Source organism: Pan troglodytes, chromosome 10 (genome assembly GCF_028858775.2).
Source record: "Pan troglodytes isolate AG18354 chromosome 10, NHGRI_mPanTro3-v2.0_pri, whole genome shotgun sequence".
NCBI lineage: Eukaryota > Metazoa > Chordata > Mammalia > Primates > Hominidae > Pan > Pan troglodytes.
Genome location: NC_072408.2, coordinates 22,113,017 through 22,139,625, shown reverse-complemented (window position 1 = coordinate 22,139,625; position 26,609 = coordinate 22,113,017). Strand labels below are relative to the sequence as shown.

At 38.7% G+C, this 26,609-nt stretch overlaps 1 protein-coding gene across 1 annotated transcript in view; it reads right to left on the bottom strand.

The window, feature by feature from the left end:
* Nucleotides 1-352: 352 nt before the first annotated feature.
* PDE6H (phosphodiesterase 6H) overlaps nucleotides 353-26,609 on the bottom strand; it is a 203,421-nt gene continuing 177,164 nt past the window's right edge. The window contains exons 4-5 of the mRNA XM_063786380.1: nucleotides 4,203-4,309; nucleotides 353-3,048 (exon numbers count right to left, since the gene is read on the bottom strand). Of these exons, the coding sequence (XP_063642450.1) occupies nucleotides 2,965-3,048; nucleotides 4,203-4,309 (191 nt within the window). The 3' untranslated portion in view covers nucleotides 353-2,964. The remainder of the gene's footprint in view (nucleotides 3,049-4,202; nucleotides 4,310-26,609) is intronic.

Here is a 26,609-nt window from a genome sequence, read left to right as displayed (position 1 = left end):
TGCATTTATGTAGTTATCTCCTCAAACACTCTAACAGACATGGAATTTAAGAAAATAAGACAGAAAATAGTGAACTTTCAGTGGCTGCTAAAGGCATAGGAGAAGGCATTTCAAGCTGTTAGAGGACAAAAGTAGTAATCCAGGGACTGAGGGAAAAACAGACAAGGTGAAGAGAAAAGGTCACAAGTACTGAAGAGACCATCCACTTTTGTCTAAGGGCTCAGGTAATAAGCCTCACTGATTTCCTAAAAAGCATTTGGAAAATTAACATACTTGGAGGAGGTTTTAAAAATTAGCTTAATATTTCTCTTAAATTACATGTTAGATATTTTATATAAATAAAACCAATTTTCCTAATAACATTATTTAATGAACTTTGATTCTGATATATTAATACAAAACATACACTTTAGATAAATGAATGAATTTTTAAAAATAAACTTCAAAAAGTGATATTCATATGAAAGCCTTCCTAAAGTCAACAATAAATGTACATTTATATCAGCTCCAGTCAGAAAATTATTTTAAAATGGTATTTGTACAAACAGTTCTTTGCTTAAAGTTTCATAAAACTCTTAGTGAATACTTTCAAGGCTTTTTTAAAAAAACAAAGTTTGACTTGAAGTTGATTACTTTCTCAGAACAAGCAAGTAGGAGTCTTACATGAAGTGCTGAAATCACTCCTAGTCCCATTCATTATTAAGGAAAAAACAAAAAAATACTTCACAATTTAATAAACGGAGCCTTGTGCTGGGAGTCAGGAGACTTCAAGTGAATTATAGCCGAGGCTGACTTTGATTTACTCTACGACTTTAAGTCAAATAGTTCACCTCTCTCTGTCTCGAATTTCAACTTATTTATAGCATGTAACATTTGCCAAGTTATATAATATTGCTCACCTCAATTCCTTCATCTATTAAATGAAAATAATGATGACATCGTCTTGCAGAGTTACTATGAGGGTTAGATGAGTTAGTATAGCCAACGCATTGAGAGTAACGCCTGGTATAGAGTAGCTAGTATTGGTACTTGCAGTATTACATATCTTCTCTCACCTTCTAAATCTTGTGCCTCTTAAGGGCAGGGATCACATCTTATTTATCTTGGTATCTCTCAAAATACCTAGTAAAGTATCTTGTATACAGTAGCTGCTCAATAAATATTTACAGACCCAAATTTGCACTTAAAGGACAAAGGCTGTATATTATCTAGTTGTTTGGGATAACGGTCATTACATTTTTTTTAAAAAACCCAGTGATCTGGGAAAATAAGAGAAAGGATCTTTTGGGAAAACATCAGTGAGCAAACCATTCCCATGAGAAATTTTCCATCGGGTTGGAAACAACTTTTAAAAATCTTCCATAGTAGAAGCAGAGACTTGGTCTCCCCGGGCGCTAGTCTCTGCCTTCTTAGAACAGCCTGGAATATAACTACTGTTTAGAAGAGCCGAGCCTCTCCTGTGATCCCATTCTCTTCCTTCTTTTTTCGCCTTCCCAGCTCTATACCTCACCCCAACCTCTTTCCCATTCCGCTGGAGCCCTCTTTGTCCCAGGAGAGCTAATAGTAAATTCTTTATTGCTTTAGCTTTATTGCCTTTAGCTCTGGAAACTGTGTGCTTCCAGGCTGTAATTATGTTCCATTTATAAATATTATCTCTAAGAGAATAGCTAATAGCTTTTTTGTAACGCTATCTGTAATTCTGTTGCTGCTAAATTAATGTGTCAGCCAGAATCTTGAAGTAAACAAAGTTTATAAATTGATTCCTGTAGAATGATGTAAGATCTTACTAAACCCTAATACTGCTCAGATGAGAACAGCTCAGTTAATCAGCTAATAAGCCAGCAGTGAAATTAAAAATATAATTGAACATTCAGAGCAGTCTCCAAGAACCATGACAAATTAAAAATAAAACCCAACATGCGAATATCAGTTGCTTTGTGAAAAAGTCAGGTTACCCAGCCTCCAGAGGTTCATGTAGTTAGGTTCAAGCTAGCTTTTCCCATAAAACAGTTCAGATAGAAACAGTCTTTAACCTGCACATCAAAGTTTCAGGAAATGAAATGAAGAACATAAAGCATAGTTAGCTCTTTGACATCCACATAGAGTCAGTAGACGAAAATGTTTCTTGAAAAGCGGGGAATGTCCACTCTGATGTCTTAGTTGTAATGACAGTGTCGTGATGAGGATAGGATGGTGGCTGGATTCTATCTTCATACAAAGGAGTTCTGACAAAATTATGTGGAATCGCCTTCCCAAAACGAACAAGCACAGTAGCAAATATTAGCAAATATCTGCATAGTTTAACTGAAGAGATTCACTTTTTCTCAAGAGGCAGGTAGTCTTAGGTAATGATAAACTGCACGAGCTCTGAGGACAGAACTTCTTGGGTTTATATTAAAAAAAAAAACTATTTCATTTGGACAATTTGTGCCAGTTTTTTTATTTATAAAATGGATGGAAGTTATAAATATTAAGCAAGTTAATACAATTAAAGTGACTAAAACAGGATGTAGGACATCATAAGAGATCAATAAAGATTTGCTATTATTATGTTACTACACTTATTATTTAGAATTATGTTATTTAGAATAATTATTAGGATTGTTTTGTTTTGAATTCTTACTTCATTTAGAATTATGAGTCAGCTCTCCTCTAATTTTTGCTACCTTCTTTTATTCTTTTTCCCTTTGGTCAGGGGTTAAAGGGTTCACAAACTTTTTCTTTTTTTTTTACTTCAACTTTAATTTTAAGTTCAGGGGTACCTGTGCAGGCTGTACAGGTTTGTTACATAGGTGAATGTGTGCCCTGGTGGTTTGCTGCATAGATCAACCCATCACCTAGGTTTTAAGCCCAGAATCCATTAGCTATTATTCCTGATGCTCTTCCTCCTCCCATGCCCCAACAGGCCCCAGTGTGTGTTGTTCCCCCTGATGCATCCATATGTTCTCATCATTCAGCTCCCACTTATAAGTGAGAACATGCTGTGTTTGGTTTTCTGTTCTTGCATGAGTTTCCTGTGGATAATGGCTTCCAAGTCCATCCATGTCCCTGCAAAAGACATGATTTCATTCCTTTTTATGGCTGCACAGTATTCTACGGTGTATATCCACACCATTTTCTTTATCCAGTCTATCACTGATAAGCATTTAGGCTGATTCCGTGTCTTTGCTATTGTGAATAGTGCTGTTCTTGCTAACTTTATATCTAGCTCAGGAATTGCCAAGCTGTGGTCACTGACACTATTGTCTTGAAGAGATATTCTGACAACCTTGTCTCTATGACCCCAGAAAGACAATTCCATTAGTCCTATGTGGGAAATATTTTTTTTTAACTGAGGACCAAGCAAACATAAAGATGATTAAAATCTGAAAAGACAGATAATGCATAACATTCTGAAGTGACTTGCTACTACTTCTGAGGAAACTGAGGTCCCTGGGGATTCTTTGTAGTCCCTGGGGCCCCTCTATTCCTGGAGGCACAAGGAACACAGGCAGTGTGCCCCCTCCTCTGAGCCGTGACTTCCCTTTTCATCTGTGGAGATTCCTATTTCTCAAGGCTGGCTTCAAAGTGGATTGCAGTTCTCCCCAGCCTTTTCCTCTTTATGCTATCTCCCCACACTAACTAACAATTTTTCATTCAACAATTTTACTATTAATCACTGTAGAAGAAAAGATTGGTGCTAAAGAATAAAACTGGGAAGTTACAGAGTTCCCAAAGTTGTAGTGGAAATGTGAGATTTTGAAGCCAAATGCTTTTCTCTGATGGAACAAAGACCCCAGCATCCTCCAATTTCTCTCTGACAGTCTTAAAGGTAAAATTTAACAAATATCATATATTACTAAACCTCCTCCAAATCCATTTCTTTTTGAAGATCTCTCAAAATAGGGATAAGAGTATAATTAAGGTAGATTAATTAGGCACTCAAGTGAGTGTCTTGCATGTCAGAGGAATTCCAAACACATATAATCCCTCAGTTTGAGCTATTAATGTCTCCCATGTTCTTCTACTTCTGTACGTGAAAGTCACTTGATGAAGCCCATTTATTTGAGGACTCAATTCCTACCCTTAGTCAAGCAGGTCTCAAATTGTAGTGTACACAACAACCACCTGGAAGGCTTATGAAAACACAGAGTCCTAGTTCCTAGTGTCAGAGTTTCTGATTCAGTAGGTCTTGGATAGGGCTCAAGAATTTGCATTCTCACCCAGCTTCCAGGTGATTCTGATTCTGCTGGCAGCACACTAAAGAAAACCATTGACTTATGGTCCTTCTGTCCTGGTCCTCCCTTTTGGTCAAATGGTGACAGCCTTTCTGCAAAATGAACCCAGTATGAGACACATGTAAATAAAGAGAGAAGGAGGGACACACAAAGAGAGACCAAAACAAGGTTGTTTGGCTCTGGGATACATTAGGATCTGAAGCCGGCTCTATATTCCATCTTGCAAAGTTACAACTATACATTTTGCTAAGCTAGTGTGAGTTGGGTTTATGCCATTTGCAACAAAATAAGACAGCCAATAAAATCCCAGTAAAATGTAAAATTATAAAAGTATCCACTCAAGAGCATTTCTCTTTGCTCCTATACATCATCAGAGAAGTTATTTCTCTACCTCAGTTTATCACCTTAATCAACAACAAATATCCATTACCAACTTGACAACCACCATTTGCTTGTTTAGAGAGATTTGTTGGTAGTTGAAGCAGACAGAAATTCCTCCAGGTAGTTGTAGGCACAGAAGGCAAAGTTGAGCATGTGTTTGGCAAGCCCAGAATCATGCATCCATTTCCTTAACAAATATTTGTTAAACACCAACGTGCTACTCACTGTGCCAAGTGCTGGAATGAAACAGTGAAAAGCCCCTGTCTAGTTGGAGTGACAGAAATAAGCACTTACAATAGAGTTAGATCAGGTATGTGAGGTCATCAAGATGGTACCACCGGCCCTGGAGTGAACAAACAGGGGACACCAGGGCACCAGGCATGTGCTCTGCAAGCCATCACTCTGAGACAAGTTTTGAGTGATGGTGAGAAAACAGTGGATGTGAGGGGCAGACAGATGTTAGTGTTTAGGGGACAGGCTTTGGGCCTTGAATAGACTTTGATTGGAGGCACGGCTCTACTACCCGTTAGTCTACTTAATTACATTGAACAGTTAACTCCCTAAGCTTCAATTTCTCTTATTTATAAATTAGACTCTTTATGTTAGCTATTTTAGGTAACATTGTGATAAGAATTGCACATTGTTCACAAACATATAAATATTCTATCCATGTTTGCCAAATAAAGTACCCCCAAATTATATAATTTTAGAAATAAAGAAAGCCCTGTCTTCCACTGGAAAGCTACATACAGAGGAAATGTGAAACCTAAAGTTTCAAAGACTGAAGTGACATGAAAATTAAATAAAGGAGGAACTTTTGAATGATCAATAGCCTCAGAGCTGAACCTCTAAAGGACTTCTTTAAGAATCAATACTGATACCATAACATTGATCCAAAAAGATAAGAAATGGCATCCTATCTTTTTATGAAAATGGAAAAGTCATATAAATTTAAAAGAAGCTGTGAGAACCGTGGGAGATTAGACACAGTAAAAGACACAAATCGTATTTGTCCCTCATTAATGTAAAGCAGGGGAATTGCCCTGCAGGTTTCCATGTGAGAATATGTTATGCTTTACGGTGGAAGGAGGGTAAAAAAGTCAAAACAACCAGACTTTACCCCTAGATTTAACTAAGGACTGGCTCGACCACATTCTAGTTGTGGGGCGTTCAATTATGAGCTCAAGACTGGTGATCAGTGCTCTTATTATAATACCTACTCTACAAGTGTGTGAAGAATCAAGCGCCTAGCATCCTGCCTTGCGCCTCGGAGGCACTCAATAGACAGGAGTTTAAGTCATTGCTGAGAGGAAGATAAATGAACTTATGACTTCTCTGCAGGTCAAGCAACCCACTATACCGATGGCTTCAACCTTCCCACTGCATCATTTCTTCATGTTTTGCAGATCATGAGAAAATGCTGTCGTTAGCAAGGTCAGATTGGCTTCTGAACCTTAGGTCAACAACTCTGCCACAGAAAGCCTGCTATGGGCATAATCGTGAAATTACAGAGAATTTCTGCAATCTCAGATGGCACTTTCTGTCCTCCTTCTGGTCCCACCCCAGGTGTTCTTAATGAACAATCAGCTGTCGGAAAGCTGCCCTAATTCTGCCCCGCAGGAAAGAACAACTTCTTAAAGTGTGGTTCTCAAACTCCATGTGTCAGCATCCCCTCAGACGCCACAGGGGCAAGCAAGTGGGCTGTCGAGATTGGAACCTCCTGAAAACTGCTCAAAATATTCCACATGAAAAAACAAAGAAGCATTTTACCTGTGCGGGGATAGGATTGCAGACCCACAGGAAGTTTTTCTCCACTCTATTATCACAGAAAGGGATGCTCTGAGAATTCATGAACGATTGGGGTTTCTGTTTTGCATTTTTAAAAAGAGGGAGTTTGAAAGTAAGAGAACATTAATCCGATGGAAATGTGTTAAAAACTGATAAGTAAGACTGGAGCATTTGTATTTTGTGTAAATCTCTATTTGTTTTATGTGTTTAAATACCCACCAACAGAAAAACATTTTTAAATTAAAAGAAATCCCACTATCATTTTAAATTAAATTAAAAGAAGTCCTGCAAGTTTGTGAATTGTTAAGAGCTTTGAAATATAGAATTTGCAGAAACATACATAGCTGTAGGATAAAGAACATGATCCATCAGAGTCCGGGTCAGGAAACTAGAAAGCATACTAATTATTATAACAGATGGAATGTATTATAAATTAATTATAATCAGTTATACGGAATTGGCTAAGCTAAATAGAGAAGGTAGAATACAGGGAAGAAATTGAGGTTCCGTCCCGGGTGTTCCTAATGAGCAATCAGCTGTCTGAAAGCTGCCCTAATCAGAGAAGATGCCCGGCAGAGCCATTGTCAGACCCGGACCAGATCTCTGAGGAGAGGGCACTGCCTGGCTGCTATGGGTAACTTTGCAGAAAAAGTGTAGAAAGAAGATGGAGACTAGAACCAGACCAATTGCTGCTGCCAAGAGAGGGCCGTTGTTGCTGGCGGATGCCGCTGCCAGGAATAGGGACTTCTCCTTCCCTCCCTCCCTTTCTAGCCTTCCAGCAAGCATCCAGTGCCTCCCCCTCAGAGAAGCCTCACAGGCAGCCAAAACTCTATTTCCTATCATCCCAGCCCCAGTGCCATAAAGCTGAGTAAGGAAAGGTGGGTTTGAAGTAGAGAGACAATAGTTTCATAAACCAGCACACTGTCTTCTTAGGAAACCCTTCAAGTAAACTGAAGTAGATTTAAAAAAAAAAATCACAGCAGATGCTTCAGCTGGTAACTGCAGTTTGCAAACAAAGAACCGCATTGCTGTAACCCGAGTGGGGAAGCCTCTGCTTATGCCATAGTGATCTTTGCAACTATCCATCCACACAAATAATTTTCTCATGTATTTACTCACCCGGGAAGTATTTACTGAGTTCCTTCTATTTCTAGGCATTTCCTAGGAAGTGGAGTGGGTATAACAGTGAACAACACAGGCAAATTCCCTGTCCTTGTGGAGGTGATGTTGTAACAGGATAGACAGACAACAAGCATGCTAAAAATAGCCGGTAGTGCTAAGTGTAAAAAGACTGAAGATATGTGGGAACAAAGGGGTATCCAATCCACTTCCTTTTCCTAATGCAACAAACACATAACATTTTAATAAAAACAACAGATTATGCTAGCTCACATGGGCTAATATTTTACATTAACTTTCTTTCATAAGCCATCATTTCATCTGTCGGTGGTTCATACTAACCAGCCTGGCTCACATCATATCTCTTAAAACAATAAGACCCAGAACCCTAAGATTCACCACTTCTGGTGAGAGCCGAAGTACACATACATGAGCTCCAGCCCTGCACACTGAGGTGGATGAGCTTCAGGACATTCTCTTTAAGACTGTTCTTGTGTCCCAGACATAGCATGCAGGGGTCTGAAATAATCCTCAAAGAGCTTTAATGATGAACTTTGCAGGAGAAGATATTTGGGAGAAGTAGAAAACCAGAGGACATGTTTCAGAGACTGGTCCTTCTTTTCAAACTTCGGGGGAAAATCACCTACTTGTATCTTAGCGTATAGTTGGTTGCCTGAATGAAATAATTTCAAATGATGGTTATTCTAATTCTGTCATATTTTTTACTTTAGGCAAAATAAATATTACAAATGTCTTGACTCCAATTTGTTTTGCTTCTTCAAGGCACCATAACTACTGAAATATTGAGGATATAAATCAAACCTGTTGTGTACATATTTCTTGTGGTGACCTATGTTAGAAAAATAACTGAGGCTGTAGCATGCATTTACTAATCCTTCATTTAAATGCCATGCAGCAGCTGCAGATTATGTATACTGAAATGATGATCGTGCTGTGGATAGAAGCTTTAATTATTGGGGACGGGGATTTTTTAAAACCACACTTCTCAGTATGTTCCTTCTTGTACCTAACATTAAAACATTTTTCACTCCTTTTCTGAAAATCTAATAATACTGGCCACTGTATGTAAACGACCTCTAAAGTGACGCATGCTTTCCCAAGTGTGGCACAATCTCTGGTTTCACATAGCTGGCTTCACTCAGTTCCACCACCTACTTGCCTTTGGAGGCATTTGAGTTTTGCAAACTCTGTACTTAGTGAATAGCTCAGAAGAGATATTAAATATATTTAATAATTAATAAGGCATGGGCAATAAATGGGTGAGGTCCTAGAAGTCTGATGCAGTGTCAGGCATTAGTCCATTAACTTCTAATTGTGAGAAGAGGCTAAGTTGAAGGGATATGGGGGATGCCTAGGGGGATCATGACAGGAGTTATTAACCCGTCATTGAAATATCAATATCTGAACTACCTATATGGCCGTATCAACTGAATATCAGATCTAGGTGTGTATTCATTAGGTGAAGAAGTCGTGAAACTCCTTCGTGAGTTTAAAATATGAAAGATAATTTTGACATAAGGAAATATATTGAAAAAATCTGAGAGGTGAAGTGAAGAAAGAAGGGATGGTGCCTTCAGATACACAGAACTAGAGGTAGAGGAAAGAGTATGTGTGCATGTGCATGTGTGTGTGTGTGTGTGTGTGTGTGTGTGTACCAAAGCCTAAGGAAAGCCTGAAGAGATAACAAATAATATTGTTTCTGAAGGCCTGAGCTTTGAACTTTGAGCTGCTTAAGATGCTACATGTACAAAACAGCTGATTTCTCCTTTCAAATGGGTAAGAAAAGCGATGATTCCCTCAACCTGGTTCATAGTCCTGAAGTAGTAATAGGAGAACTAGGACAACAGGTACCTCTATCAGATCCCTTATCCCACTTATCTGTCTCTTTCCACTGGACTAAGAGTTTCTTTCATCTTTGTTTCCCAAAACCTAAGACAGTGCCTGGCAGATAATGTGCCTTCTCTGGCTCCCTTCCAACCTCAGAATGATTCAGGCTTTCTTTGTGCCAGTTTATCTGGCTCAACTGGAAGGTCTTTAAGGGAATGGGCCATGTTTTCATTACTTAACATTGTGCATAGTGCCTGACTCAGAGTAAGGCTTAACATATTTGTTGAATAAATAAGTGAATGAATATCAATCAATGAACTACCTTGGCAAACACTTGTGAGAAAAATCTGTAAGACTAAGAATTTATTTGCTCAAAGTATGCTGCCAATTTATGAAATAATAGGGCAGACATTAGTGATTGGCTACCCAAAAGTCATTCCTGATCCCTTCATTCTTGTGGTCTTCTTGTACAGCACTTAATAAGTGCATATTACATTCCAGAGCAAATGGAGGTCCTCAGTTAGCCCTTGATTTATTGATTGGAAGGAGCAGAAACTATCTCCAACTTCCTTTGTAAATTCCTACTCTAAAAAGTAGATGTACAATAATTTCCATTACATGAAACCAACGTCATAAAGAACATGAAGGAAAGAGCATTTCGTGAGAATCAGAAAACCATATGAGCACTAATGAAATACAACAATTTAACATCAAAAGAAAGCTGTCAAGTTGTTCAAGATGCTGGATTGGGTGCAGACGTTTATGTCCTGTGCTTCCCAGAACACAATGCAATAGTTCAGAAACACACACATAAAGTCAAGAAAACAGCAGGGATGGGGGCAAGAGTAACCAGTAGAGGAGAGATTTCAATAAATCACTGCAAGACAGAAAACAGATGGGAGTACGTTGATAGACCACAGCAAAGAAGTTACAGTCTGGAATATTCCATGAGGGGGCTGAGTGGGGACTGGAATGCCATGATCTGCCAACTAGAATATTCTAGAGGGGCTCTGGGCTCAGGAGGGAGGAATTGGTCTGGAGCCTGGAAACAGGAGGATTTATTGAATATATAAACAGAGAAGAGGTATGCCAGTTAAATTCCTCTCTCTCCACCTCCCTCACTGCTTACAATTGTAAGCCATCTGGGGAATTAAGCCTTCAAATGGGATGTTGGCCTACTCCAAAGTGAAGTCACCTCATTCTGACTTTTGGGGGAACCCCATCTGACAGCCACCTCCACATTTTCTCATTTTAAAGCTAAACTTGCCATTCCACAAACTCCCCCCTTGTAAACAAAGCTCCCTACCAGAATTTCTGCTTGGTGGAACAGCCTATCTGGACATCAGTACTGGACACCAGTATATCAGAGGAGATGCCTATACCAGATCCCCATCCTTCATTCTTAAATAGGAAGAGACAAACCCGAAGACGATTAGACATGTGAGAAAAACCAGCAGCATTAAGAAAAAAAGAAGATAAAAAGAAACAATGACTGGAGGAGAAAAAAAGAGAACTCAAGCACTGAGAAATATTTTACATTCATAAACTTTCTGGGTGCTAAGAAAATGGGGCAAACAGAGAACTGTAAAGAGACTAAAAACAGGACACAAAAATATCAATGGAATGATAGGAAAACACAGTCATAAAAATATCCCCAAATATGAGCAAAATGATAAGGAGAAATAGAACATGAGAGAAAACACAAGAGAACTAGAGAAACCATCACTTGACTTAGAATCTCAGACAGAAAAAAACAGAAAAAATTGGAGGAGAGGATATTATTAAAGAAACAGCAGGGGAAAAAAATCCCTAAACTGAGAAAAACAGAAATTTTCACCAGAAAAGAGACCACTTATTGCTGAGTAGGATGAATTTTAAAAACTATAAATTTTAGAGTGCCAGTGATAAAAGATGATTATAAACAATTCCAGAAAGAAAAACACAAATACGATCCAGAAAAGAGCGAGTCTAGGATGACATAGCTATTTGTACAAGCTTGGAAAAAAACAATCCAGAGTGGGCCAGTGAGACAGAGGCTCTAATAGGGATGTCTCCCCAAGAACAGTTGGGGGATTTGGTGCAATAGACCAAATAATCGTAAAAGTTGGAAAACTTGAAAATATGATAAAGGCATATTATTCTTTTGGTAAAAAATTTTTAAAAGAATCAAAAAAATCATGAAGGAATAAAACAATAAATTTGACAAGACTTTACATAATTGATGAAGTGTAAGCAAAAATATTTCATTTGATCTTGGTACTGAAAAGATGTTCCACTGAGTAGCCCGAAAGTGCAGATATTGAATGAATAGAGAAGGGTCCTGCTTTATTTAAAAAAAAAAAAAAGAATGCATACGTCATAACAATGTAACTGCTATTGATTAGTTTTGCTTTTATTATAGAATCTAACTATAGGAAAACCATGGGAGGTTTATGTATGGCTAGCGTACAGAATGTTAGTACCAATAACCTGGAGAAGGTGGAAGAAAAGTGATTGACAGAATGGGGAGTATAGAGGTTTAGAATGAGGAAAGTTAGAAAGAAGGGTTAGGGGTAAAGGCACTCATCCTAAATAAGCAAAGATTCAGGATAATGGCAGAAGAAAATATCAGCTAAAATTATAACCCATAGGAGATCTAAAAGTAAAAATAAATAAGTATCAAATTTAGGAAATGAGAATATATAGGGAAAGTAGCCAGGGAATAAGTTAATATCTCACCTTTTATATTAAGATATAAATATTGCTTAAATAAAGGCATAAGCCTATTATTTAAATTTATAGTGGTAACTATGAGAGGGTTAAAAATAGAAACAGAGTTGCCCTCAGGAGGTGGAGAGAATAGTAAAGGTATAACGGAGACTTTTGCTATTTATAAGCTCTTCTTTAGTTTTATTAAGAAAGTATTTTTACACTGCCTTGGAAACACTAATTTTGTAATAAAACAATTACTAAGAACCATCCCTCATCCCATTTCTGAGTCTCATCCTATTCTCACTCCAAATCTTACGTCTGTCCAATCTATGTCTTACCCCTTCTTACTCCATTACTGAGCTCAAAAGGAAAGCATAGCTGATGTATCAACAATGGCCCATCAAATTGACCAACTCATTTTATTTCATGGGTGACCAGTCATTTTATCCTCTCAGCCTCAAGTGTTTTCTTTTATAAAATCAGGGCATATGGTGAATAATATAAAGTCTTTTCTAGTTTTAACATTTTTTAAGAATATACGTGCCCCTCTTGGGGAGAATGTAAATTATCACAACCATGTGGAAAACAATATGGCGGTTTCACAAAAAGTTACAAAGAGAACACCATATGATTCAGCAATTCCACTTCTGGGTATATATCAAAGGATATGAAATCAGTATGTCAAAGAAGTATCTGCACTCCCATGCTCATTGCAGCATTATTCACAATAGCCAAGATATAGAATCAACCTAAGCAACCATCAATGGATGAATGGGTGAAGAAAATATGCTATATATACTTAATGGAATACTATGCAGCCTTAAAAAAGAAGGAAATCCTATCATTTGCAACCACATGGATGAACTTAAAGGACATTATGTTAAGTGAAGTAAGCCAGGCACGGGAGGACAAATACTACATGATCTCACCTCACCTATATATGAAGTGCAAAAAAACTGAACGCATGAAAACAGAGAATAAAATGATGTTTTCTGAAAACCAGGAGATGTGAAGAATTGGGGAGATGTTGGTCAAAGGACACAAAATTTCAGGTGGACATGATAAATCAGTTTAAGAGATCTATTGTAAATCATGATGACTTCAATTAATAACAATATATTGTATGTTTGAAAATTGCTCTCAGAGTAGATTTTCAGTCTTCACCACAAAAAATAAGTATGTGAGGTAATGTATAATTAAGTTACTTGATTTGGCTGTTCCACAATGTACACATATATCAAAACATCACATTGTACACCAAAAATATGTACAATTTCTGCTTGTCAATTTAAAAAACAATGTGTACACTTACTTTTATCTGTTTTTGTCAGCACTAGAATATGAAGCTAAATATCCACAAGATGGCAGTCTAAGCCCAGTTCTAAGAAGAATCCATTTTGTTGTTTTTGTTTGTTTGTTTCTTTTTTTTTTTTTTTTTCTTAATTCTCCTAGTCTTGCTGGTAGAAATTATTACACAGCATAAAGAACTAAGAGAAATATTTTCAGGAAAATTTGAGTAAAGCCATAAGCAACACTCAAGAAACCAGGCTTACTTCCTCACCTCCAACCTTTAAGCAGTAGCTAAGCCTCTCCTATAGCATATGAATTGCCTTGCCACAAGTCACAGCAACCGAGATTTTTGCACACTTTCAAAATAACAGTCACAAAACCTTATTTCTGGGGTTTGGACCTCCATCCAAAGTACTGGTGAAAGCTATATCTTATGGACCCTCCCAGTTGGGGTGAGCAGGTTTTAAGTGACAAATCCACTCCAGCCTTCCCATCTCCCTAAGCCTTTGAATCCCTTCCTCTATGGTAAACCAAGGAAGAGCATCTCCAGCTCCCTCACAGTGGGCCACCTTTTTATCCGTGTTTCAACCAACCAACCAAACAGATTGTTAGCGCCTTTCCTAACTCCCCAAGCTGCAACATTAAATGCAGAATCTCTGCTTAGTGGGCCCAAGTCAATAAATTCAGCTAGATCCAACTTTATGTTCTTTCTACCATTATCCCACACCCATAATATCCACTCCACACGTGTTCCCTGGATTTCTGCTTGTGTAAATTAGAAAACTCAAGTCTTTCTTTTGGAGTGTAGCATACCTCCTCGTGGATCACACTTTCTATCTCACCTTTAGAGGTCTGCTGGGACTTGAGTCTGGTTATGCGGCTAGAAGCAAAGAGAGGAGGTGAAGGTGGGTCCTGAGGAGAATCAGCCTTGCTTGGAAGCTCCCTCAGGGGAGGCCATTACTGTTTATTCAGACAATGAAGGGTTAATCCCCTCAGACACAGGTGGAAAGGCCAATATCACTGGGGGTGGGGCTTGAGATGGGGGTGCTACTGCCACTAGGGATGAGGGTTCATCAGAATTTAGGAGCCCGATGTCTCCAGCCTCATCAGGGTTCTCCCACACATCTCCATCCCAACTTTAAAAAAAAAAAACAAAAACAGTCTTTCCCAATCAATGTCCTCACTTTAATAGTCGACACCTGAGAGGCTGAGAGTTTGTGTTTATTGTACGTCAGACCACTGCATGATGAAGGCTTGTGTGATTTTCAGCAATTTCAGCAATTTCCTGTGTTTACAGGAGAGAAGGTTCTTCTTCGGGGCACACTTAGAAGCTCTTAGGCTGTTTATGAGCACCTAGAGCCAAGAATTCAAATCCATGAGCTCATCACTTTCTTCTCTCTTTTTTTTTGGTATAAATTTAAGGGGTACGAGTGTAGTTTTGTTATATGGATAAATTGCCAAATGGTGAAATCTGGCCTTTTAGAGTAACTGTCATCTGAATAATGTACATTGTACCCACTCAGTAATTTTTTCTCCCTCACCCCTCTTCCACTTTCCTCCCATTTTCTTTCATCACTTTGTCCAGTGGTGTTAGGAAGAACCAACTAGCATTATTATATTCCTTGGTTTTTCACAAATGTTTGAAAGTATCAGTCACAGGGTTACCAAGTGTCTTGCTTCATGTATGTGGTGAATTAGGAGTATCAAATATATTTATTTTCTGTACAACAGTTCATGCCATGGACTATCTGTGCTCTCTGTACTGTTAGAAGCAGAGTCTTTAGCATTTTTATATCTAATCAGATTAGACAGCCCATTTCAAAAACCCTAAAACCAGTTAAGAAAATTTATCCTTAAAATTCTGTTTATCAAGAACCACTCCTGGTACCAAAATCTGTATTATTCAGGGTTCTCTAGAGAGACAGAACCAACAGGCTATACAAAAGGGGATATATATGGGGAGAACTGGCTTACACTATCACAGTGGTGAAGTTTCAGTTGGACTGACTTCGAGCTGGAGAGCCAGAGAAGCCAATAGCGTGACTCACAGCCAGTAGCATGGTCAGTCCGTGTCCTAAGCATCAGGTGCAGGAAAGCCCATAGTGCAGCAGTGAGGACTGAAACCACCCCCTACCCCAACCCCGGAGGCTGCTGGTGCAAGTCCTAGAGTCCAAAAGCTGAAGAAGAACCTAGAGTCTGATGTCCAAAGGCAGGAAGAGAAAAAGCATCCTGCTCTAGAAGGGAGAGAAGGAGATAATTTTTCTGCTCATTTTCATGAGCAGGGTCCCCAGATGACTGGATGGTGCCCACCCACACCGAGGGTGGGTCTTCCTCTTTCAGGCCACTGAATCACTCACCAATCTCCTGTGGAAGCACCCTCACAGACACACCCAGAAACAATGCATCACCAGCCATCTGGCATCTCTCAAGCCAGTCAAGGTGACATCTAAAATTAACCATGACAATGTCTTTAACTGACATCTCTTGTGTAAGTTTGGTGACTTTCAGAAAGAGAAATAGAATATATGAAAGTTTCAGCTTAACTTACAAATGCTACATTTACAGATGTCCACATCAGCATAGTGTTTTACCAATTTTGCCAAGTCAGTGCCCATGAAGACGTGGTCAACGTGCAGGAGGATGCCTTTAGGCCAAGATAGGCATGCCGGGGCAGAGTCTTTTAAATCATCACTTATTAATTCAGTCAACATATATATTAATATATTGAGTGCTTGCTATCTGCCAGACTCCATGCCAGACACTGACTACACAGTCAAGAATGATATAACAAGGTCACTGTTTCTTGCTGTTTACATTCTTACTGCTGGGGGAACAGACACGATGGCTACAATTTGAAGGATGAGTTGGGGAACAGGTGTGAGAACGGGAAGATTATTTGGAGGCTGTGGTAATAGTTCATGATGGAAATGGAGAACAGTAGAAAGATTCGCCTAAATTACTACTCTTCCTGACTGCATTGCTCACAGCTACACACATACACACGCAACAACCTCTACCAGTGCTGTCGCACAGCTAATGGTTCCCTTCAATGTGATCTCATAACAAACTATATCTCCGTGCTAGGCTATCGTCATGCAGAAAGCAAGAAATTCATCATTATAACAATGGCAAAGAATATAGCAATCATAATATGATCATTGGACATTTACCATGAGCCAAGCATTACACACTTATTTCATGTAACTTTCAAAAGGCATTCTTATGAAATAGATGCTATTTCCTCAACATTATAGATGAGAAAGTGCATTTGGAGCATTTCAACTTAATCCTCTCTGGAGTCCATTTGTTTCTTTTTACTTTTGTTGCCTGTGCTTTTAGTGTCCTATCAAAAAAGTTATTGCCAAGACCAATGTTAAGGAGAGTTTCCTCTATGTTTTCTCCTAGTTTTATGGTTCAAGTCTTTAATCCATTTTGAGTTGATTTTTGTGTATGGTGTAAGATAAGGATCCAATTTTATTATTTTTTATTTTTTGGTAAATATAGAGATGAGGGTCTCACTATGTTGCCCAAGCTCGTTTACTCCTGGGCTCAAGTAATCCTCCTGCCTCGACCTCCCAAAGTGCTGGGATTACAGGCGTGAGCCACCACACTTGGCTGAATTTCATTTTTTTACATGTGAATATCCAGTTTCTCCAACACCATTTATTGAAGAGACTATCCTTTCCCCATTGTGTATTCTTGGCAATTTTATTAAAGATTAGTTAATCATATATGTGTGGGTTTATTTTTGAGCTCTCAATTCTGTTTCATTGGTCCATGTGTCTGTTTTTATGCCAGTATCATACTGTTGCTGCAGTTTTATAATATAATTTGAGACCAGGAAGTGTGATGCCTCAAGTTTGGTTCTTCTTTCTCAAGATTGCCTTGGCTACTCAGGGTCTTTGTGGTTCCATGCAAAATTTAAATTTTTTTTCTATTTCTGCTAAAAATGCCATTGGAATTTTGACAGTAACTGCATTGAGTCTGGAGATAACTTTGGGTAGTATGGAAATTTTAGCTATTGTAATTTTTCAAATCCACAGATACATACTATCTTTCCATTAATGTTTGTCTTCTTCAATTTCTTTCATCAATGTTTCAGTTACAGTTTTCAGTGTACAGATCTTCCATTTCCTTGATTAAATTTATTTCTAAGTATCTTATTTTTTGAACATTTTTATTTTAGGTTTGGGGGTACATGTGAAGGTTTGTTACATAGATAAACACATGTCACAGGGGTTTGTTGTACATATTATTACATCACCCAGGTAATAAGCCCAGTACCCAATAGTGATCTTTTCTGCTCCTCTCCTTCCTCCCACCCTCCACCTTCAAGTAGACCCCAGTGTCTGTTGTTTCCTTCCTTGTGTTCATAAATTCTTATCATTTAGCTCCCATTTATAAGTGAGAACATGTGGTATTTGGTTTTCTGTTCCTGCCTTAGTTTGCTAAAGATAATGACCTCCAGCTCCATCCATGTTCTGGCACAAGACAAGATCACATTTTTTATGGCTGCATAATATTCCATGGTGTATATGTACATTTTCTTTATTCAGTCTATCACTGATGGTAATTTAGGTTGCTTCCATGTTTTCACTATTGTGAACAGTGCTGCAATGAACATTCACATGCATGTGTCTTTATGGTAGAATGCTTTATCTTCTTCTGGGTATATACTCAGTAATGGAATTGCTGGATTGAATGGTAGTTCTGCTTTTGGCTCTTTGAGAAATTGTTGTACTGCTTTCCACAATGGTTGAACTCATTCACACTCCCACCAACAGTGTATAAGGGTTAACTTTTCTGTGCAACCTCATCAACATATGTTACTTTTTCACTTTTTAATAATAGTCATTCTGACTGGTGTGAGATGATATCTTACTGTGGTTTTGATTTTCACTTCTCTATTGATCAGTGATATTGAGCTTTTTTCATATGCTTATTGGCCACTTGTATGTGTTCTTTTGAAAAGTGTCTGTTCATGTCCTTTGTCCACTTTTTAATGGGGTTGTTTGTTTTTCTGTTGTACATTTGTTTAAGTTCCTTATAGATGCTAGATATTAGACCTTTGTCAGATGCATAGTTTGCAAATATTTTCTCCCATTCTGTAGGTTGTCTGTTTACTCTGTTGATAGTTTCTTTTGCTGTACAGAAGCTCTAAAGTTTAATTAGATCCCATTTATCAATTTTTGCTTTTGTTGCAGTTGCTTTTGGGGTCTTCATTATGAAATCTTTGCCCATTCCTATGTCCAGGATGGTATTGCCTAGGTTGCCTTCCAGGTTTTTTTAGTTTTGGGTTTTACATCTAAGTCTTTAATCCATCTTGAGTTGATTTTTGTATATGGTATAAGGAAGGGGTCCTGCTTCAATCTTATGCATATGGCTAGCCAGTTATCCCAGTACCATTTCTTAAATAGGGAGTCTTTTCCCCATTGCTTGTTTTTGTCAGCTTTGTCAAAGGTCAGATGGTCATAGATGTGTGTCCTTATTTTTAGGCTCACTATTCTATTTCATTGGGCTATATGTCTGTTTTTGTACCAATACCATACTGTTTTGTCATTGCAGCCTTGTAGTATAGTTTGAAGTTGGGTAATGTGATTCCTCTAGCTTTGTTCTTTTTGCTTAGGATTGCCTTGACTACTTAGGCTCTTTTTTGGTCCTATATAAATTTTTAAATAATTTTTTCTAGTCCTGTGAAGAATGTTATTGGTAGTTTGATAGGAATAGCATTGAATCTGTAAATTGCTTTGGGCATTATAGCCATTTTAATGATATTGATTCTTCCTATCCATGAGCATGGGATGTTTTTCCATTTGTTTGGTCTTCTCTGATTTTTTTGAGCAGTATTTTGTAATTCTCATTGTAGAGTCTTTCAACTCCCTGGTTAGCTGTATTCCTAGGTATTTTATTTTTTGTGTGTGGCAATTTTGAATGGGGTTGCCTTTCTGATTTGGCTCTTAGTTTGGTTATTGCTGGTGTGTGAGAATGCTAGTGGTTTTTGTACATTAATTTTATATACTGAAACTTTGCTGAAGTTGTTTATCAGCTGAAGGAGCGTTTGGGCCAAGACAGTGGGGTTTTCTAAATATAGACTCCTGTTGTCTGCAAACAGAGATAGTTTGACTTTCTCTATTCCTATTTGGATGCACTTTATTTATTTCTCATGCCTGATTTCTCTGGCTAGATCTTCCAATACTATGTAGCTGGCTGGAATTCCAGGCCAATGGGTCTTACCTTGTGAGGTGCCATGGACATGGGGCCTGTGGGCTGTTGCTGCTCAGCCCCCTGGATTCAGCCTCTTTTCTAGGAGTATGCGAAGGAACTCAACCTTCCACTTTGCCAGAGCTGCAGCTACTTTTGCCAGAAAGCCCAAGTATCTAAGGCTCCAGGGTCTCCATACATGTATAAGCGGCTGCTCTGCCATGACTCCACATAGCTCTGTCTGTCAGACTGAAGACTGAATGCCCTGGTGGAGTGGGTTCACAAGGAGATCACCTGACCTGAGGGTTGCAAAGATCTATGGGAGAAGTGTGGTTTTGTCACTCATTCACTCGCCACTTCCCTGGGCAGAGAAGGATCCCCAGGCTCCATGATGCTCCCAGGTGGGCCATTGTCCTGTCTTGCTTTTCTTCATTCTGTGTGGGTCAGTTTGTTTCCTTGACTAATTCCAATGCAAGTACCTGGATGTTTCCATTGAAGGTGTTGTATTTACTCATCCCTTCTTTTCCTCTCCATGAGAGCCGTGCACACTAGTTGCTTATAATCGGCCATCTATCATCTTATTCTTTTGATGCTATTGTCAACAACTTTGTTTTCTTAATTTATTTTTCAGATAGTTGATTATTAATGTATAGAAGCATAACTGATTTTCGTAGGTTGATTTTGTATCCTGCAACTTTACTGAATTAGTTTGTTAGTTCCAAGTCTTTAGGCTTTCCTATCTATATGAATATGTCATCTGCAAACAGAAACAGTTTTATTCTTCCCTTCCAGTTTGGATGCATTTTACTTCTTTTTATTGCCTAATTGCTCGGCTAGAACTTCCAATATTATTTTGTTTTAGTTTGAGTATATGTGTGCAGATTTGTTACACAGGTATATTGAGTAATGCTGAGATTTGGGATATGAATGATCCCATCATCCAGGTAGTGAGCATAGTACCCAATAGCTTTTCATCCATTTCCCTCCTCCTTCCCTCCCCGTTTAGTAGTCCCCAGTATCTATTGTTGCAATCTTTATGTCCATGTGTACCCAATGTTTAGCTCCTATTTATAAATGAGAACACGTGGTATTTGGTTTTCTGTTCCTGTGTTAATTAGCTTAGGATAATGGCCTCCAACCTGCATCCATGTTGCTACAAAGGACGTAATTTTGTTCTTTTCTATGACTGTGTAGTATTCTATGGAATATATGTGCCATGTGTTGTTTTTTTAATCCAATCCAGCATTGATTGGTAGCTAGGTTGATTCCAAGTCTTTGCTGTTATGAATAGTGCTGTGACGAACATGGAAGAGCATGTGTCTTTTTTGGTAGAATGTTTTGCTTTCTTTTGGGTATATACCCAGTAATGGAATTGCTGGGTCAAATGGTAGTTTGGTTTTAAGTTATTTGAGAAATCTCCAAACTGCTTTCCATAGAGGCTGAACGAATTTACTTGCCCACTAACAATGTATGAGCATTCCCTTTCTCCTGAAGCCTCACTAGCAACTGCTGTTCTTTGACTTTTTAATAATGGCCATTCTGACGGTGCGAGATGGTGTTTCATTGTAGTTTTGGTTTGCATTTCTCTAATGATTAGTGATGTTGAGCAATTTTTCATGTATGTTCGCCACTTGTATGTCTTTTTTCGAGAAGTGTCTGTTCATGTCTTTTCCCCACTTTTAAATGAGGTTATTTGTTTTTTGCTTATGTAATTGTTTCAGTTCCTTGCAGATTCTGGGTATTAGACCTTTGTTGGATGTAAAGTTTGCAAATACCTTCTTGCATTCTGTAGGTTGTCTCTTCATTCTGTTGATAGTTTCTTTTGCTGTGCAGGAACTTTTTAGTTTAATTAGGTCCCACTTATCAATTTTTGTTTTTGTTGCCATTGCTTTTAAGGGCTTAGTCATAAATCCTTTCCCATGGTCAATATCCAGAATGATGTTCTCTAAATTGTCTTCTAAGATCCTTATGGTTTGAGATCTTACATTTAAATATTTAATCCGTTTTGAGTTAATTTTTGTATAGGTAAAGATAGGAATCCAGTTTCATTCTTCTGCATATGCAGCTATCCCAGCACCATTTATTGAATAGGGACTCCTTTCTCCATTGCTTATTTTTGTCAACTCTGTAAAAGATAAGATGGCTGTAGATGTGCAGCTTTATTTCTGCGTTTCCTATTCTGTTCCACCTGTCTATATGTCTGTTTTTGTACCATGCTGTTTTGGTTACTGTAGCCATATAGTATAGTTTTAAGTTGGGTAATGTGATGTCTCTGGCTTTGTTCTTTCTTGCTTAGGTTTGCTTTGGCTATTTGTACCACAGATATAAGACAAACCAATACTTCCTTTTATACAGATGACACTGATGGGGGAGAGATCTTATAATTCAAAGATTCACTGTTTCATAGGAAAACAGACAAAGCACAAGAGCAGACAATTCACTGACAAGAACATAACAGTGACTTTTAAACTTATGAAACATTGTTCATTTTCAGGCAAAATAAAAATTTAATAATATTATGTAAAGGTATGAGTGTTTGGAAAAGTATGCATGAGTTGTATATGTTGTGTTAATGATTACAAATTTTTCAGAGGTGAATGTAGCAATATCCTTCAAAGCCTGTCCATTCTACTCCTAGGAATTGGTCCTAGAGATCAACCTGTACAACTCTGGCATAAATATGGAGGCATTTGAGAAAATATGTAGAAGTCTAAAAATATCCAAAACGTCCATCAATATGACACTGGATAAATGAATTAGACCTCAATTACACAAATGAAACGTATGCTGCTACTTTAAAAAATGAGGTATATCAAAATGTACAGACATAGAGTTATCTTCAAGAAAAAATAAGTCAAAAATAGTATAGAATAGCGAATATAGTATGTTATTACTGTGCAAAAAAAAGTGTATACATATAAGTGTGTCTATGCACAGAATGTCTCTAGCAGGATTCACAAAAAGCATAACAGGGATTGACTGAGAATGAGAGAGGGATGTAGGGCACTGGGTGGAAACAAGACTTATCTTGTACTGTGTTCACTTTTATACCCTTTTAATGTTCATCCTTTGTATGGATTACTTTTCCTTAGCCAAGCAATGCAACAGTTTAAATTGGTGAATGAATGGATGGGAAGAAATTCAGAACTAGCTATGTGGATTGAAAAGTCTAATAGAAATGGTTGTCTCCAAGTGTTGAAGTGCTTATTTGTTGCAGCAGGTGGCAGTACTAACACACGATTCGACTTTATTACTGGACCCTGGAGAAATGTGAGAAAAAAAAAAAAAAAAAGGCGGGGGGTATTAAACAAGCCCTCTGGAAATAATTGGAAACTGAGGCTCTGTGCTTTAGGTCTTCTGGTCTAAAGGGAACAACTGAAATATATTTAGATGTATTACTTGTTTTTTGGAATTTTTTGCTGAAAGGAAACTTGGCAATCATTATGTGTAAGATCCTGTTTTATTGTGAAATATTTGAGGCCAAAGAAGAAAAGTGAATTAGCTGACTATCTAGCAGGTACTTTGCAGCAGATCCAGGCAGAACCCAGGCCTCTCAATTGCTTTTGCCAAAAAAAAGATACTGTGACTGATGTTGCCAATCAACTTGATTGTTGCTTTTTTGAATTTCGGTTTTAATCTATCTGACTCTGCCCTCATATTGCAAAAAGCGTCATGCTAGTTTATATATATATACACAATTTTGTGGCCTGTACAAGCCTTTCCCTCTAGCCTTTTATAAAACATAGTTCCTTTCCTATTTTCCCCTTTAAAACAATTCAGTGTCATACTTGCATGGTTCTCATTATATTAGTTTTATAGTGCTCAATCTTGTGTGATCTTTTTTTCTCTTGTGCTGAATATTGGTCTAATTGATTATTCCTCTGTGCGTGTGTTTTCCCTCCACTTCTTTAGTTGTTGAGAAACTCCTCCTCCTTTGTTGTATAAAATTGTTTATGGCGATTTTTGCTTTCTCACAGCACAGGTCAACTGCACAGTGGCAATCGTTTGGACCACTGTGCCTATTCAGGTAGGGTGGAGACTCAAGAGGAACACTTTCTCCTTATGCACCGCTTTTTCTGTCTGGCTGTAGTGTGGCTGAGGTCTGTGGAGAACAGGAATCAGTGCCTAGCTCACTGGCACCATTAATCTCAACTTCTACCCAGTGCTGAAACAAACAGGGAAGAGGTGGAGGATTAGCCAGCTCCTGCCTCCACCTGCCTCTCACCCTCCCTGGCTTCCTCCTACTCCAGTTAGAGGAGGCAGCAGAGGCCAGGGAGTGTGACACAGGCTATGGAGGGAGGGTGGCTGTGTGAGGCAGTGGTCATAATTGTGGTACTTGTCCAGCCCTATATTCTTGGAATTGCTTCAGTCCAACCCTTGTCCCCTGAGCTCTCTGACATCCTCTGGGTTAGGTCTAGAGTAGTGAGGCACATCTATTTTATCAGCCAGCAAAACTATGTGACCGTCAGAACACATACACGTTAGCCTCTGTTCTCCCACTGACTACATGTGTTATTGGGGGCAAGAAGAATGGGTTAAGTTGGCCACTGGGTCACTGGGTGGTAACAAGTTAAGAATTAGCTAATTCCTAATGTGTAAAATGTAGGCTTGGATTACATCAGAGTTTTTAAACTGGCACAAATGTAAGAATCACCTAGGGCCCTCATTTAAAAACATAGATTTCAATATCTCTCCCTTGGAAATTCTTATTCAGAAAATCTGGAGTGAGGCCCAAATTTTATGTGCTTTTAACAAGAGACTCTCAATGTTTCTTATTATCAGAAAACTGTCTGAAGATTTTTTGTTTAATTCCCCAAACTCTTGAACTTTATGATAAATTATTTCTGCTATTGTTCTCTTTTGCCTATCGGGTTCTTCCTATTTAACGCTGCTTCCTCCACTCTAGCGTTTTGCATCAGAATCAGCTGTGTAGGCTATAGACATATGCATGCTATTTCCCAACTCCAACTAAAAATCACTGGCTGACAAATACTATCTGCTCTTCAATACTGTTGCTATGATGGATATATATTTTCTTAGCCCCTCCACATTCACTCTCCACTTGCTCTTTGCTGAAGAAGGTGAACTTTTTAAAAAATTTTAAGTTGCAGGATACATGTGCAGGATGTGCTGGTTTGTTACACAGGTAAACATGTGCCATTGTGGTTTGCTGCACCCATCAACCTATCACTTAGGTATTAAGCCCCACATGCATTAGCTATTTATCCTGGTGCTCTATCTTCCCCCTGTCCCCCTTAGAAGCCCCAATGTGAGTTGTTCCCCTCCCTGTGTCTATGTGTTACTGGAGAAGGTGAACTTTAATGACTGCATTAAAGAGATTCTTTGCCCTCTGATTTCCAGTTGGGTTTAGCCAATGGGAGGCATCAACAGGGAAGTAGAGAAGGGGAGAAGGATGACATTGGAAGGAGGAACAACCCCTTTACCTCCTGATTACTTACAGCATCACTGTATGTTAACTATGTCCCTCTGCCGCATCCCACAGCCTTGTCAAGGGCCCCTCCTTTATTATTAGAGATGTTATTTCCGGATTGCTTTAGGCCCAGGTTTGGCAATGGCTCTCATGCTGTTGCTAGCCCCAAGTTACTGTACTGGCCGTTGTAGATTGCCACTAACTCTTCCCCAGCCTGTGTAAATAGTCCCTTTGTTAAACCTTTCCTCAATTACCCAGCTTGGGGTTGTCATCTCTTTGCTGCCAGGACTCAGATGAGGACAATGACTTACTTTATCTCTTTCATATGTGTTGTCTATACATTGAGAGGTTTCTTATTTAAAATAATAAAATGATAGGAATAGAAATAATAGGATTCTAGATACTGGAAGGGCTTTAAATTATGTCTACTCCAGCTTACCCCCAAATGCTAGACTGTGGCGTGAAAGAAATTTGCTTCTTCCTGCTTCATCATTACTTTTTTTTCCTTTTTTTTTTCTTTAGATGGGGTCTCGCTCTGTCACCAGGCTGGAGTGCAGTGGCACGATCTTGGCTCACTGCAAGCTCCGCCTCCCTGGTTCAAGTGATTCTCCTGCCTCAGCCTCTTGTGTAGCTGGGACTACAGGCGCATGCCACCACACCCAGCTAATATTTTTTGTGTGTGTATTTTTAGTAGAAACAGGGTTTCACCATGTTAGCCAGGCTGGTCTTGATCTCCTGACCTTGTGATCTGCCCACCTCAGCCTCCCAAAGTGCTGGGATTAGAGGCGTGAGTCACCACACTCGGCCTTCACCATTACTTTTTTAAAAGATCCGGTGTATTCAGGTTGTTACAGCTGTGGACCATTACAACTTTTCAAATATTTGCTGGCAATGAATGTTTTCTTCTCTCAGCTAAATGTTATCAGTTCGTTCAACAATTCCCCATGTAGCATAGTTTCTAGATCCTTCATTAGGTAGCCTTTGGATACATTCTTTTGAATGCATTCTGTTTTGTCAATGTCATTGCTTCGTTTTTAAAGAAATATTTGAAAAGTAAGCCAAATGTGAACCAGAGTCTCTCCCAGCTGGGAGAAGAAGCCAGTCCTCCCTAACTGGGATGAACTGAAGGCACTGGCTGTCAAATGGAGCAGCTGACTTGAAAGGCAAGGGTTAGCTTTGGCAGGAGAGAAAGCAGGTGACTGGGTGGAGGCAGGAGTTCCTGCTGAAGGAGGAAACACACATTTCCACTGGGCCTCTTTGCATGTCGTGGTTCCACTTTTGAATCTCTACCTCAGCTTTTCTTTTGTACTTCTAATTTTCTGGCCAGAAGGTAACCTGATCATTCGTGCAAAATGGTTAACACAGGCCCTGTAGCAGCCGCAAGTCTTTGAGTGCTGCACTCCTCTAAGGCCACAAAGTCACAAAATTTATCACTACCACGAACCTTAGATTATCTGATTCAGGAAAACTTGAAGGTACAAAGGGTGAGATCTTTGCTCAAAATTATATTGCAATTTACTGGTAGAGACAGGATTAGAACCTGAATCTCTTACTTCTCTATCATCCTGTCTCTCTCTTCGGTTAATTTACTCCATTCTTTTACCACAGATTTCAAAACTGAAATGAAGAAATTCATACTGTTA